This window comes from Bos taurus, chromosome 13, assembly GCF_002263795.3.
Source record: "Bos taurus isolate L1 Dominette 01449 registration number 42190680 breed Hereford chromosome 13, ARS-UCD2.0, whole genome shotgun sequence".
Taxonomy (NCBI): domain Eukaryota; kingdom Metazoa; phylum Chordata; class Mammalia; order Artiodactyla; family Bovidae; genus Bos; species Bos taurus.
Genome location: NC_037340.1, coordinates 31,469,078 through 31,485,661, shown reverse-complemented (window position 1 = coordinate 31,485,661; position 16,584 = coordinate 31,469,078). Strand labels below are relative to the sequence as shown.

At 36.6% G+C, this 16,584-nt stretch overlaps 1 protein-coding gene across 1 annotated transcript in view; it reads left to right on the top strand.

Annotated features, from left to right (window-relative positions):
* Nucleotides 1–16,584, top strand: part of CUBN (cubilin) — a 259,194-nt gene that overhangs the window by 49,935 nt on the left and 192,675 nt on the right. Inside the window, exons 20-22 of the mRNA NM_001192575.1 lie at nucleotides 2,514–2,679; nucleotides 3,050–3,266; nucleotides 7,087–7,217. Of these exons, the coding sequence (NP_001179504.1) occupies nucleotides 2,514–2,679; nucleotides 3,050–3,266; nucleotides 7,087–7,217 (514 nt within the window). The remainder of the gene's footprint in view (nucleotides 1–2,513; nucleotides 2,680–3,049; nucleotides 3,267–7,086; nucleotides 7,218–16,584) is intronic.

The window sequence follows — 16,584 nt, the reverse complement described above, 5'->3', positions numbered from 1 at the left end:
CTATTCATGAAACAACACTCAACAAACCAAGAACAGAACATAACTTCCTTAATCTGATAAAGGGCATCTATAAAAAATATACAGATGCAAAATTCTTTTTTCTTAATTTATTTATTATTTATTTATTTTTTTTTTTTTACTTTGCAATATTGTATTGGTTTTGCCATACATAAACATGCATCCGCCACGGGTGTACATGTGTTCCCCATCCTGAACCCCCCTCCCACCTCCCTCCCCATGCCATCCCTCTGGGTAATCCCAGTGCACCAGCTCCAAGCTTCCTGTATCCTACATCGAACCTGAACTGGCAATTCGTTTCTTATATGATATTATACATGTTTTAATGCCATTCTCCCAAAGCATCCCCCCACCAAAGAGTCCAAAAGACTGTTCTATACATCTGTGTCTCTTTTGCTGTCTCGCATACAGGGTTGTCATTACCATCTTTCTAAATTCCATATATATGCGTTAGTATACTGTATTGGTGTTTTTCTCTCTGGCTTACTTCACTCTGTATAAATGATGCAAAATTCTTAACAAAATTCTAGCTAAATGAATCCAACAGTGTATAAAGCTAACATCATTTTTAATAATAAACATTAAATACTTTGCCTCTGTGTCATCAGTAAAAAGGCAAAGATGTTTGTTCTTACCATGTGTTTTCAACATTATACGGGAAATTCTAGTTAGGACAATAAGCAAGGAAAGGAGATAAAATGCATCTAGAATGGAAAGGAAGAAACATGATTATTTCAATTCACAGATAGTGTTGTCTATAGAAAATCTTAGGGAATGCACACACATACACATAAAATATCAAAACTAATAAATTCAGCAGGTTGTGGGATACAAGATCGAAATATGATAGTCGTATCTTTTTTATACACTAGCAATGAACAGTTTGAAAATTAAATCAAGGAAACAATTTCATTTCCAATAGCATAAAAAAGAACAAACATTGAGGAATATAGCTTTAAAGAGACATCTAAAATCTATACTCTTGAAAACTACAAAGGAAGGAAATGAAAGACCTCAATAAATAGAAAGACATCTCAAATTAATGGATTACAAGAACTAATGTTGTTAAAATGACAATACTACTTAAATTTATCTAAAGATTCAATTCAGTCTCTACTGAAGTCCCAGTGGGAATTTTCACAGAAGCTCATAAGTTGATTGTAAAATTCTTATGGAAATACAAGGGAACCACAATAGCCAGAAACATTCTTGAAAAAGAGCAACATTGGAGGAGTCATAATTATGACTTTAAAACTTAGAACAGAGCTATAATAATCAAGTGAGGATATTACATGTATTCTTCAAGTAAGAATAAAAATATGGAGCAATGGAACAGAACAGAAAATCCAGAAATAAATTGCTATATCTTTATGGTCAGTTGATTTTTGAAAAGAGCGCCAAGACTTTCAATGGGAAGAAACGGTTTTTTCAAGTAGTGTTGAATATGCGCAAATGAAATTAGGAAACTGGAGCCTTTCCTTACATCATACAAAAAAATTAACTCAAAATGGATAACCGACCTAAATTTGGGAGCTAAAATCATGAAACTCTTGAAGAAAACAAGGAGTCAGTGTTTATGATTTGGGGTCAGGCAAAGCCTTCTTAGATCTGACACAAAAAATACAACAAAAGAAAAACTGAAAAATTTGAACTTCATTGAAATTAAAAATAAATAATTTTTAAATGGGCAAAGAATATGAATTTATATATTTACTTAAAGAAGATATACAAAAGATACTCAGAGTCACTAATCATCAGGGAAATACAAATCAAACCACAACGAGATGCTGCTTCGCAACCACTAGGATGACTATAATCAAGAAGTCAGATCATAACCAGTGTTGAAATTGGAACCCTTTTACACTTTCCCACCACTGGTGAACATGTAAATGGTACGGCTGTCGTGGAAAACAATTGACAGTTCCTCAAAAAGTTAGACATAGAGTTATCATTTGATCCAGCAATTCCACTTCTAGGTATACATTGAAGGAAAATGAAATGTACATTCACACAAAAGTTGTACCTAAATGACTACAGTCATTATTCATAGTAGCCAGAAAGTAGAAACAACCTAAATGTCCATCAATTGATATGTGGATTAATAAAATGTGATATATCCACGCAATGGAATATTATATGGTATTAAAAAGAAATGCAGTAATGATACACACTACAACATGGATGAACTTTGAAAACACTATGCGAAGTGAAAGGGGCTAGTTACGAAAGGCTGCATATTGTATGATTCCATTTATTTGCAATGTCCAGAAGAGGGAATCTATAGAAATAGAAAACAGAATAATGGCTTTGTGGGGCTGGGGCTTGAGGCGGATGGGGAGTGGCTGCTGATGGGGATGGAGTTTCTTTTAGGGCAACTAAACTATTCTCAAATTGATTTTTACTATATTAATAGATTTTATTAAAAATTATTCTTGAAGAAGTTTTCCAAAATAAATATCTAGGAGAATAAATTTGAACATATCTTTTTTACTTAGGTTGGCAGCAGTTCCATTTTGGGTTCTCTGAAAAATGAAAAGCATTGTGGTGCAGACATCCCTTCGTTTATAACATCCGTGTACAACTCTCTTCATGTCATATTCGTGAAAAGTTCTTCTGCTGACAACCATGGTTTTGTGGCTGAATTTAGCAGTGCAGCTTTGGGTAAGTGATTCTTCTACTTTGCCTTTGGGGCTTTTATGAGAATAAGTGAACAATGGAAATATATTATTATAGAAAATCAATCTATACTGTAGGTGTGTAGTCACCTATGCTGTAAAAATTTTAAAGTACACTTAAAGGCAAAGAAAATATATATTTCCTAATCAGCACATCTCAGTGGTTTATTGATACCTATTAATAAGAGAAAAATTTAGGTTATCCTAGGTGGCACAAAAGGAAACTTTTCCTTTTTGACCTTTTAAGAGGTTATGATCAGATTATTTTTATTTGGAATTCCAGGTAGCTTGTTGGTTCTAATTTTAATCAGAATTAAAAATAACTTGGATAATTATTATTACTTTTATTTCAACAGCATGTGGAAAAGTTCTTACAGAGTCAACCGGAAGCATTCAAAGTCCTGGCTATCCAAATATCTACCCCCATGGCATCAGTTGTACCTGGCATATCATAGTCCAACCTGGTCACCTGATTCATCTGAGATTCAGAGAATTTCATCTGGAGTTTCATTACAATTGCACAAAGGACTATCTAGAAGTTTATGACACTGGTTCTCAGACATTTCTTGGGAGGTGAGAATAGTTTATTTTTTGCTTTTTAACATGAAAGTTTCCTGCTTTCTTGTGTTCCTGCTTCTGTAGAAGATGTTAACATCCACCATGTTGTGTTATAAAAAATAAGTGAGATCAACACACTTCTCAGTGACCTTTTCTATATCATTGTTCACTACTGTGTAGCCTTCAGTTCAGTTCAGTTCAGTCGCTCAGTCGTGTCCGACTCTTTGCGACCGCATGAATCGCAGCACACCAGGCCTCCCTGTCCATCACCAACTCCCGGAGTTCATCCAAACTCACGTCCATCGAGTCAGTGATGCCATCTAGCCATCTCATCCTCTGTCATCCCCTTCTCCTCCTTCCCCCAATCCCTCCCAGCATCAGAGTCTTTTCCAATGAGTCAACCCTTTGCATGAGGTGGCCAAAGTACTGGAGTTTCAGCTTTAGCATCATTCCTTCCAAAGAAATCCCAGGGCTGATCTCCTTCAGAATGGACTGGTTGGATCTCCTTGCAGTCCAAGGGACTCTCAAGAGTCTTCTCCAACACCACACTTCAAAAGCATCAATTCTTTGGCACTCAGCCTTCTTCACAGTCCAACTCTCACATCCATACATGACTACTGGAAAAACCATAGCCTTGACTAGATGGTCTTTTGTTGGCAAAGTAATGTCTCTGCTTTTGAATATGCTACCTAGGTTGGTCACAACTTTCCTTCCAAGGAGTAAGCGTCTTTTAATTTCATGGCTGCAGTCACCATCTGCAGTGATTTTGGAGCCCAGAAAAATAAAGTCTGACACTGTTTCCACTATTTCTCCATCTATTTCCCATGAAGTGATGGGACCGGATGCCATGATCTTCATTTTCTGAATGTTGAGCTTTAGGCCAACTTTTTCACTCTTCTCTTTCACTTTCATAAAGAGGCCTTTTAGTTCCTCTTCACTTTCTGCCATAAGGGTGGTGTCATCTGCATATCTGAGATTATTCATATTTCTCCCGGCAATCTTGATTCCAGCTTTTCTTGATTCCAGTCCAGTGTTTCTCATGATGTACTCTGCATATAAGTTAAATAAGCAGGATGACAATATACAGCCTTGACGTACTCCTTTTCCTATTTGGAACCAGTCTGTTGTTTCATGTCCAGTTCTAACTGTTGCTTCCTGACCTGCATACAGATTTCTCAAGAGGCAGGTCAGGTGGTCTGGTATTCCCATCTCTTTCAGAATTTTCCACAGTTTATTGTGATTCACACAGTCAAAGGCTTTGGCATAGTCAAGAAAGCAGAAATAGATGTTTTTCTGGAACGCTCTTTCTTTTTCCGTGTAGCCTTGGGCATTAGTAATTACCTTTTGACATGAGGATATACCCATGAAGGCATCACCAAAATCAAAACAGTGCTCATATCCATCACCTTCACACCTTCTTCCTGCCTTCAAACCTTCTATAAGTCTTCATTTCTGCCCCTCTTCCCCAGCCCCAGGAAATCATTGCACTGCTTTCTATCACTGTAAGTCAGTTTGTGTATCTGAAATTGTATAAAAGCAGAATCATTCTGTATGTACTCATTTTTCATCTGACTTTTCTCAGTCAGCATATTTTGTTGAGTTCCTTTAGTCTGAGGATTAATAGTTTAATGAAATCTGAAAATTTGGGGGCTGTTAGTTCTTGAAGTGCTTTTTTAGTCTCTTTTGCCCTTAGAACTCTAATTGCACCTATCTTAGGCCATTTGATACTGTCCCACAACTCACTGATACTCTGTTTATTTGAGTTTGTCTTTGTGCATTTCATTTTGGAAAGTATCGCTCTGTATTCAAATGCACCAATCTTTTCTTCTATAATGTCTATTCTGCTATCAATCCTACCAAGTACATTTTTCCATCACAGACATTGTAATTTTCACTTCTGGAAATCCGTGTGAGGCCATCTTTTATTTCACATCCCTACTTTACATATTAATTTTTTCTTTCTAGCATCTTAAATTGGTGGGATACAGTTATAAATATTTTGATGTCTTTGCTGATTCAGTCCTTCTCGCTATAGTATGATTGAGGAAGTTTTCTTCTCAATATGGGTTATACTTTCCTCCTTCTTTTCATAGTTGCTAATACTTGATATTCCCAATTCTTTGGAAAGGATTTTGATGCTGGGAAAGATTGAGGGCAGGAGGAGAAGGGGGCAACAGAGGATGAGATGGTTGGATGGCATCACTGACTCAGTGCACATGACTAAGAGCGGCCCCGTGTGCTGCAGTCCATGGGGTCACAAACAGTCAGACACGACTTAGCGACTGAACACCAATATTTGATAGGATGACAGACATTTTAAGTTTTGTGTTTGTGTACCAGACACTACTGTATTACTCTAAGTATTCTTGGGTTTTGTTTTTGGATGCTGTTAAGTTACTCAGAAACAGTTTGATCATTGTTATTCACTTGTCTCCTGTCTCTGAAGAGTTATTGTCTTCCACTGCTTGATATCTAGTGTCTTGAGAACCATTGTTTTTATCTATTTTGTCCAGGTTTTCAGTTGTTTCAGAAAAAAAGATTATGTAAATCTAGCCCCTGTTATTACATCTTTGTTGGGCATAGATATCTCTTGATTCCCTTTCCCCCCTTTTTTTGTATTTCATTTTCTTTTTCCTCATCCATTTTTTAAACATTTTTTTCCTTATCCATTGTTTCCTTACACTTATTTTTTCCCCTAACTTTATTCTCCCTCTTCATTTTTTTGCTCTTCCTTGTCTTAATCTTTAAACTTTTAAAATTCCTTCTTTTTTATGGTTGGTACTTGACTCCTAATCACTGAAAATTACCTATTTTTTGCTGAATGATATAAACTGTTATTGTTGTTGTTCAAAAGAGAGACATATAGAATATTAATTCATCTACCTTTGTTTTGATTAAGATATTAAATCATTTTTACACTGAAATGGTATTATACACCATTTTCCCTCCTTTTTCTGCCTCAGAAATTAACTCATCCATTTCCCATGTTTAATACTTTGTCTTATTTTGGTTTCTATTTTTTCCTCCTGTCATTCCTTTGCTTTTACCAAGTGTTCTTTGAATTGAGATTTTGATTTTCTAGTCATTTCTTTCACAAGTGTTTCTACTTAAGAGCTCACAACATGATGTCTTATAGAATGGGTTTCCCGAGTAAAAATTGCTTTCTTCAGCAAAAATTTGCTATGGATTAGCAATCAAACTCTTACCTCTGCAGGGACCAGTATTGTAAAGATAGTAGAGTTCACCTGTATAAGGCTAACTATTCTAGACACTGTTCTAAGTTCCTTATATACAGTGTATTAACTCATACAATTCTCAGGACAACTCTTTGAAGTACGTCATATCACCATCCCCATTTTATAGATGGGAAAACTGAGACATCTGTCCAAAATCATAAAGCCTGTAAGGGATAGAGCTGACTCTAGAGTCTGTGCTATGAGTTTATAATACATGATTTTCCTTTGTTGTATAAGTATGTTTATTATATTTTTATTAATAAGTTCATTAATATGCTATATGGTTACCTACTGTAGCTCAGAATTTCTAATTTCATTAAAATTATGTTATATGACATGTCACACACTTAGGCACATACATAAAACCGTCTAAAGGAAGTAGCTGTGAGTTTGGATGATCTTTAGCAACTTTGTATATGCTTTGTGCTTGAAATAAATTTGTTTTTTAAGGTTAATATAGGATATTATTATTGTGTTTTTTTAACATGTCCTAGTCGGACACGACTGAGCGACTGAACTGAACTGAACTGAATTTGGGGTATGTCATTCTGAGCATCCTGAAAGTTTTTAAATCTGTGTTCTTTCTTGGTTCCAAATAGATATTGTGGAAAATCTATTCCGCCCTCTCTTACCAGTAATGACAACTCAGTAAGGCTTACATTTGTGGCTGACTCTGACCTTGCTTATGAAGGCTTTCTAATAAACTATGAAGCAACTGATGCCTCAGCAGGTGAGAAAACAGCATTGTATGCTTGGTTTCACTTACTTTCTTACTAAATAGTACCATAAGAATAGTTTATGCCAAAATTTGTGCTATATAAAGAAAGATGCTTTTATAATAAAGTGTAGTGACTTAAGTGGCTTTCATGTTAAACATAGAGTAATGATAAGAGTATTTTATCAGTGTTAAATCTTCTAATTTTGGTAATTGTACTATGGTTGTGTAAGAAAATGTTTATGTTTTTAGGAATAATGAAGCAATGGGAGCAAAATATACGTATGTAGTAAATCTAAGTGAAAGGAATTTGGGAACTATTCCTAACAACTTTTCTGTTGAATTTAAATTTCTATCAAAATTAAATGTTACCAAAGAGACCAAAAATTTAAGAAATTAGAAAAAGGACAAAAACAGAGTTAGAAACCATTACACTACATGGAATTCTATGGCAGAAAATGGAAGTTTTCTTGTTAGAATATACATTTCTAAATTTGACCTAATGAAATTGAAACTTTTCAGCATTTATTCCTTTTATTATATTTTTCTATTACTTAATTCTCATCATTACTTTGCTCTTTGTCAATGCAGTGTAGGAAACAAGCACCATTTGCCAGCAGGGTCTTTGAGGTCATAGGTAAACCAGAGATGTTCCTAGCTGGCCCCAGAAACTATGGGTTTTAGGGCTTCCCTGGTGGTTCAGCAGTAAAGAATCTGCCTGCCAATGCAGGAGATGTGGGTTCGATCCCTGGGTCAGGAAGATCCCCTGGAGGAGCAAATGGCAGCCCACTTGTGTGCTTGCCTCGATAATCCCATAGACGGAGGAGCCTGGCAGGCTATAGTCCATGGTGTCATAAAGAGTTGGACAAGCCTTAGCGACCAAACAGCAGCAATAAACGTGTTTTCTTAAGTTCATGTTGCCACTGGGATATACACATTTTTAGGGAGTCTGGGTTTTCCTTTTGCATAGTATTTAGAAAGATAGATCATGGAACAAAATACTGTGCAGTTATGACATATGGGGGTATGTGACTAAGTCTCCCAAGCATTTCACACCTTTGAATTGTCCCAGAAGCATGCAATTCTTTGTTGCTTAAGAAAGTACTGAGAGTGTTTCATTGTGCCATATGCGCTCCTGCTGACACTCCTGCATCCAGAAACCCCAGGCTCTCATATTTTAAAGCCCCCACTCCCTTTAAAAAAAAAAGGTAAGTTAATCTACTTGGAGTCCCTCTCAGTTTCTCACTTGTTTCTTCTCAGAGCATCTGACCCTGATTCTTTGTTTCAGGCTGCATTCTAGTAGTTCAAGTTCTGTTTTAGAAGCATGGCTTTAGATTTCTCCAGGATCCCAACTGTGAGAAAGCTATACACCGTTCTCTCCTGTGGGTCCCACTCTCAAGGCAGTTTATTATTTAGCTCCAGCACCTGAGAAATTGAATCCCTGGCAATTCCAGTAGGTTACATTATATGATTGACATATTTACTGGACTTCGTTCAGATTTTTAACATCCACTGACCAAAACTGGCTTTTCAAGAAATCCTAGTATGCACACAATTTTCCATACTCCTGTGGTTTTATCTGCCTCATATATTTGGCCCAAACCACAGCTGAATATTAGATTCAGATTTGGAGCAAGTCACTTGAACTCTCTGGGCCATAGTCTTCTCATCTGTAAAATTAAGGGGTTGGATTTGATGATCTTTGGGATGTCTTCTGCCTTTAATCAACTGTGAACACAAGTTTAATTTGCTGCATGAATAAACTAGCTGTAACTTAGATAACAAACGATGCACGTGGGACCTCCTAAAATATTATGGAAATCTTTGTAACAGCTTGCAGTGCCGCTACAGTGACTAACACAGCTCTGCTAAAAATCACACTGATTTGTAAAGCAGTATCTAGTGCAATGGGGGTAATCTGGCATGGAGTATGATACATTGTAATTGAGAAAGATAAGAGACAGATAAAATAAGAAGGTTGTGAAAAAGGAAAGAAGCCTGCTGGACAGAACAGGAAACTGATAAACAAAGGGAAACACAGGTGAGGAAAGAGAAGGGCTTTCTGGGGCAGATAACTCTGCAGACTCTGGTCGGCCTCCCTGTAGGGTAATCACTACCTTGGCTGTTGCGTCCAGACAGGGCTGAAATCACAGACAAGGAAGTGCTGGCTTTCTGTTCCTTGGCTGAGCCTGAGTGAGCCTGGCTGGTCGCTGTGTGCCTGCCTTTTGCTGGATGATTTCATCGGTCTGACTCCCACAGGCAAATATTCTGAAGAGCAACCTGATGATTGTATCCAGGAAGCCATATGGCCCCTCATCTTACCATTTGGAGCCCGTCTCAGTTTCCCATAGATGAGGGTATGTGTGGCTGGCCCTCATGAATTGTTGAGGGGCCCCCGCAGGACTGCTCAGGGAAGGGCTGGACTCAGGAGACTGACCTGGGGGTCCAGGCAGCCGGAGTCTGAGTGAGCCGCCCACCTGGAAATAGCAAGGTGGTGGGGTGCTTTCTTTTCAGCTATCACATTATTTTTGATGTTGTCTGCAGGGTGCAACAGTACCAGGGAGAAGTGTCAATGGAAGCTCAGTTGGTGGTCTTCATCTTATTTATTGCTTTAGCAAAAGTTATTTTTAGAGCAATCACAATCTTGATGGTGTTGGATTGTTGGCTTTTAGTCCCTCGGCTCTACAGGTGTGAGTTTCTCTGTTCAAGCCTTTCCTGTCTTCATCTGATAAAAGTTAAATTTCCTGACTTGAATCCCGTTACTTTCCCATCTGTAGTTTGTACCATGGGGCTATGATGTCAGCCCCTAAGTATGTGTTTGGGCGGAAAGAGATTGACTTCTGGTCATTACTTTGACTCCTTCTCTCATCACTGTTTCTGCCTCCATCCAGATGTGCCTGGGGTAAGAGAGACAAAGAACTAACAAGAAAATTTTTGCGGATAGAAACCCTCAAGGATATCTTAGCAACTGATTTATGAAACTGGATTTTAAATATTTGTTAATTTAAAGCACAAAATATTTTAATTCTGAGAGAATGTAATTGATTAGTTACCTTTAGTTTTTTAACTGTAATTTTATTTTCTGTTAACATCTACTGCATATACATTACTATGATCCTACCGAGAGGACTTTAAGAGGATTTAAGAAAGAAGAGAGAAATGTACATGACACACTTTCCACTTTAACATTAAATGAAAGCTGTATAATGTCCAGTCTAGTGTTTTTCAGACATTGAAACAGTCATGATTCCTTAGTGGATCATGACATTATCTTATTAGATTGCTACCTACATTTGTTAAAAGTGTGGAATAAATGGGAGATTGAGATTGACATATATACATACTATATATAAAATAGACAATAGCACAGGGAATTCCACTCAATACTCTGTAATGATCCATATGGGAAAAGAATCTAAGAAAAGGTAGATATTTGTATATGCACAGTTGATTCACTTTGCGGGCAGGTGTTTAGTGCTGTTTTTCATCCATCACCCTGGAATTGAGCACAGAAGAGACATCTAAGAGTGAGAAGTCAAGAAATGATTAACAGAAGGGCAAACAAGGGTTTCTTTAGAAGACATGAATAGAGAGTGTTCTGTTTCTGTTTTAAAACTTCAGTCCAGTAGAGCAGTGTTCTCAAACTTGAGCATTCATTGGAAACTTGAGGTAGGGTTTTCTTATTAAAAGTTCAGGTACCAGAGTGTGTGTTAGTTGCTCAGTCATGTACGACTCTTTGCAATCCCATGGACTGTAGACACCAGGCTCCTCTGTCCATGGAATTCTCCTGGAAGGATTGCTGGAGTGGGTAGCCATGCCCTTCTCCAGGGAATCTTCCCAACCCAGGGATTGAACCCAGGTGTCCTGCATTGCAGGCGGATTCTTTACCCTCTGAGCCACCAGGGAATCTGAGTTGCATAGGTCTAGGGTAGGTTTTTAGCAATCTATTCAGATGGTTCTAATGAAACATGGCAGTTCATCAGAGATTCTGAAAGTCATGTCTTAGGACATAAATTACTAGAGTTACAACTGAGATCTCATAGTGGATTGGGCTGTAACTCCTCATGATGGAAAGTGTTTTCTATGATTTGGTGAAAGGACAGCTGAAGGTATAGTCAGAGCCTTTGTTCTGGTCCCAACCTTGCTGCTAACTTGGAAAGCTTGGGGCAAGTCACAAGCCTCTCTGATTCTTTCTGTGTTTTCTGCTTTGAGATATTCAGATATTTTCCCTCTGTAAAAGGTTTTTAGTAAGTTTATTGATCTTTTAAAGATTTACTTTCTCATTGGTCAGTATTTTCTAATATTTTTTGCTGTATGTATGGGTTTCCTACCACTCTCCAGCTCAGTAGATTTATCTTATTTTTTTTTTTTTTGAGATTTATTTTATTTTTTGGCTGTGATGGGTCTTTGTTGCTGCATGTGGGCTTTCTTTAGTTGCAGTGAGCAGGGAATACTCTTTGTTGAGGTGTGTGGGCTTCTCACTGCAGTGGCTTCTCATGTTGCAGAGCACGGGCTCCAGGTGCACAGGCTTCAGGAGTTGTGGCACGGAGGCTCAGTACTTGCAACTCTCAGGCTCTGGAGCCAGGCTCTGTAGTTATGGTACTCAGGCTTAGTTGCCCCATGCATGTGGGATCTTCCTGGACCACATATAGAACCTGTGTCCCTTGCATTTCAGGGTGGATTCTTAACCACTGGACCAGCAGGGAAGCCTGATTTATCTTATTTATTATATTTCTTAGTTCTTAGAATAAACATGCTAAATAAGACATTTAATTGCGATATTCTTAGTTTCCTACTCACCTTCATTTCTATTATTTTTATAAGTCTTTATTGAATTTGTTACAGTACTGCTTCTGTTTTTTTATGTTTTGGGTTTTTGGCCTCCAAGCATGTGGTGTCTTAGCTTCCAACCCAGGAATAGAACCCCCACCTTCTGCTTTGGAAGGTGAAGTCCTAACCACTGGACCACCAAGGAAGTCCTCTCTTCATTTCTAAATTGACATTCCATGCTTAAAGAAACCAGGGATTTTAAAGAACACAGGATTTGGAAAGGAAGGACTTGGATGTGAATTTTATCTTTGCTTTGTCTGAACTAAGTGATTTTCAGAGCCTAACCTCCCGGAGCCTCAGCTCCTTTATCTGTACCTTCATCTCTAAGAAGTGAAGGTTAGAATGTCTGGCTGTTTCATATAGTTGGGGAAGATAAAATGAAACATTTTCTGTGAAAAGTTCATAATTGCTCTAAAGGGCCATGACTGTGCCAGATTTAAAATAGAATTACTGATATTCAAATACAGTTTTACAATAGCTGCTTTAGTGATTCAGCTTGTATCCATATTCATTAGAATTGATCATCGACATGGGGAAAAAAGTCATTACTGTGACCACCTAGCAGAAAATTGTAGGTGAATGTTAGATTTGGGTTAGGGAGACTTTTTCTTTCCTAGTGGAGAAATGGAACCTGTAATTTTATCTTCTCTCAGGTCTTCATTGTGAGGATTGTTAAACCAAATATGCCAGTAGAAGCAGATGACAGTCCCAGGGTTAATTAGAAAATCTGAGGTCATAGGGATTCATGCAGACCCAGAAGTTTTGTAAATGATTTCAGAAAGCTCTGCCTATAAGGTTGCTCATGAATGTGACTGGCTAATCACATAAGTTTGATCTATGGTTCTGGAGAATACTCTTGAGAGTCTCTTGGACTGCAAGGAGATCCAAGCAGTCAATCCTAAAGGAAATCAATCCTGAATATTCATTAGAAGAACTGATGCTGAAGCTGAAGCTCCAATTATTTGACCATCTGTTGCAAAGGGCTCACTCATTAGAAAAAGACCCTGATGCTGGGAAAGATTGAAGGCAGGAGGAGAAGGGGATGGCAGAGTACAAGATGATTGAATGGCATCACTGACTCAGTGGACATGAGTTTGAGCAAACCCCAGGAGATGGTGAAGGACAGGGAAGCCTGGTGTGCTACAGTCCACGGGGTTGCAAAGAGTCAGACACAATTGAGCAACTAAGCAATGAAATCCCATTAGTTATCTCACAAGACAAAGCAGGGAGGTGGTAGAACAGCTACTCATAATCTAGAGTCTCCCTAGGAGAGACACTTTTCTAGCCACAGGATCAGTTTATCCTTGTCCTGTCACCCAAATCATATGTGATGATAGCATCATTGCTTTGGGAGTTGGAGGATTATCCATGTTTTTGAATTTCCCCTTTGATAATGAACTGAATGCTATGTTACTAAAACTTATTTAAAAGTGCTTAGTAGAGGCAGACCTACATTGTCATTTTTAGAAAAATATGACTTTGTGATTTTATGGTCATCCATGGAAAACATTTGTATACTTTCTTTTCTTCTTTTACTTTTTTTTTTTTTTTTGAAGTTGATCAGAAAGAAAGCTGTGAGAGGCCCACTAATAGCTATCTTTGATCTTCAGAGATGTGCTTTTCACTGCTACTTCAGTTGAATATATTAGATGGAAGAAATCTACTTTTCTTTTTCATCAGTTTGTCAGTATTGTTAGACCGTAATAAAGGGCAAACTGCCATTGGGCATAAGTTTCCCTTTGGGTACACGAGAAATAAATAAAAGGCATTTTTCATGTTTGGATCTTGTATTGATGTAAGAAGCATCATGACAATATGTGAATATCTTTTTATGGGAATATATTTAACTTTAATTATTTGTGCTTTATTGCAAAGCATAGTAGGAAGCCAAAGCCTAGCATATTCTTATTACACTGCCTATAAACATAAGCCTACTCATACTTCTAAATATCAATGTTATTTTACAAAGAGCAGTTTACACTGTCATATGAACATTGTACATGTTCCAGTGTTAGGTAAAAGCACTTAGTAACCTTTTAAGAAACAAATAAATTTAGAGAACCACTGTTTTTCTCTCTGTTAAATTACAGACATGAATCTCATAAAAACTAAAAATATTAACATTAAATATTATATCATTTAATATTTATAAAATGTGTACTTTCAAAATATTTTTCTTTCTCTGTTTTAACTTTATTTATTAAATGTTAGATATCCAAATTATTTATTGGATATCCTTCAGAGAACTCAACTTGTCTTTTAACAGAACTTTCACCCTTTTAATAACCCATAGACTTTTATTTTGTAATTCCATGTAGTAAAATTCATTCATAGTTTTAGCAAGTGTGTATACCCATGTCATCACCACTCCATGCAAAATATAGAACACTTTTATCGTCTCAGAAGGTGTCCCGGTGTCCCTTTATAGGGGCTTCCCCACCCTCCATCTCGACAGCTGCAGACCTTGTGCTTATCCCTGTGTATTCATTTTGCCTATTCAAAAGGCAAATATGAATGGGAACACACAGTGCATTCTTTTATGTCTGGCTTCTTACATAAGAAACATAATGCTTCTCAAATTTGTTCATATCATCCTGTTTATAAGTAGTTCTTTTCATTGCTGAATAGTCTTCTATTGTAAGGGCTGTATCATAATTTGATATCCATTCACTTGTTTTTGGATAGTTGGATTGTTAACGGTTTTTAGCTATTATGAAAAAAGCTGCTGTGAAATTGATGTATAAGTATTTTGTGGACTTAGATTATCAGTTCTCTTGAGTAAATTCTAAGGGTAGAATTTCTAGGTCTTATAGTAATGCTGTGTTTAATTTCATGAGAAATTTCCAGCTATTTTTCCAAAGTGGTTATATCATTTTATGTTCCCATCTGCAATGAAAGAGAATTCTACTTTCTCCACATTTTTGTCAATCCTTGGTATCGTCAGTCTTTTCATTTTAGCCACCAATGGTTGTGCCTCGTTATTGTTTTAATTTACATGTCCCTGATGACTAGTACGACTGAGTACTTTTTTACGTGCTTATTGGCAATTCATATATTTCTTTTGTGAAGTGTCCATTGAAATCATCTTGTTCATTTCTGTTTATTATTGTCATATGTTATATACTCTACATACAATTATGTCTTTTTTCAGATAAATGTATGGCACATATTGTCTCCCACTGTGTGCAGCTGACCTTTTCTTTTTCTTAATGGTATTGTTTGAAGAGCAATAATATGTCCTTTTTTCCCTTCATGGCTAGTTTTTCTTTTTTTTCTTTTTATGTTGCTTAAAAATCTATGTCTACTAAAGTTGTGAGGATTTTCTGCGGATTCTTCTGCAAGATTTTTGGTGTGAGGCTTTTACATTTATGTTTATGACCCATTTTGAGTTAATTTTCCTATGTAATGTGAGTTATGTATTCGAGGTTGTTTGTTTGCTTAGCAAATGATATTTAACCATTCAAGCACTATTTGTTGAAAAGATTGTCCTTTTGCACTGAATTGCCTTTGGATTGTTGTTGAAAACTAATTGTCCTTGTATCTTTGGGTCAGTTTCTGGAATGGCTGTTCTATTCCATTGATCTATGTATCTTTCCCCTATGACAATAGACTCTATTACTTCATATTATGTAATTTTATAGTTTATCTTAAGATCTGGAAGTGTAAATCATCCAGATTCTTCAAAATTGTTTTGATTATTCTAGGCTTTTTATACTTCCATATACAATTTTAGAATCATCTTTTCAATTTGAACTGAAGCAAAAAAACAAACAAACGAAAAATGCAAACTTGTTGGGAATTTGATTAAGATTGGATTGAATATATAGATGAATCTTAGGACAAAGGGCATTTTACAATGAGTCTTCCAATCCAGTATCATATTTACTTCTCTATTTATTCAAATCTTTTGAATTATCTTTCAGCTATGTTTTAAAGTTTTCACTGTAGAATTTTTGTTTCTTCCCATTAAATTTTCTGTCAAGTGCTTTATGCTTTTTATGCAGTTGTAAGTGGTATTTAAAATTTTATTTTCCAGTTATTGGAATAGTATTTGAAAATTAAATTGATTTTTGAATAATTATCTTATATCCTATAACCTTACTAAACTCGGTTATTAGTTCCAGTATCTTTTAGTAGATTTCTTAGTGTATTTTACATAGGCAATTGATCTTATCTGTAAGGACAGTTTTATTTTTTCCTATTCACTATCTGTTTGTCTGTCTCTCTCTATTTGCCTTTTGCCATAACTGGGACCGTCTATAACATTGAATAGAAGGAGTGAGATTGGACATACTGGCCTTGCTGTTTATCTTGACAGGAAAGCACTTGGTCCTTTACTACCCAAGTATGATGTTAAGTTTGGGGTTTTCATAGATGCCCTTCTTCTGTTTCCACTTTCCTGTCTTCTCTTTGGTTTACAGAATATTTTTAGTATTCTATTTTATGTCCTTATTTGGCTTTTTAATGATATCTCTTTTTGTGTTTGCTCAAGGCCTAGCAATATGCATTCTGAAATAAATTCTTAAAGCTATCTGAATGTGGTGTGGTCAGT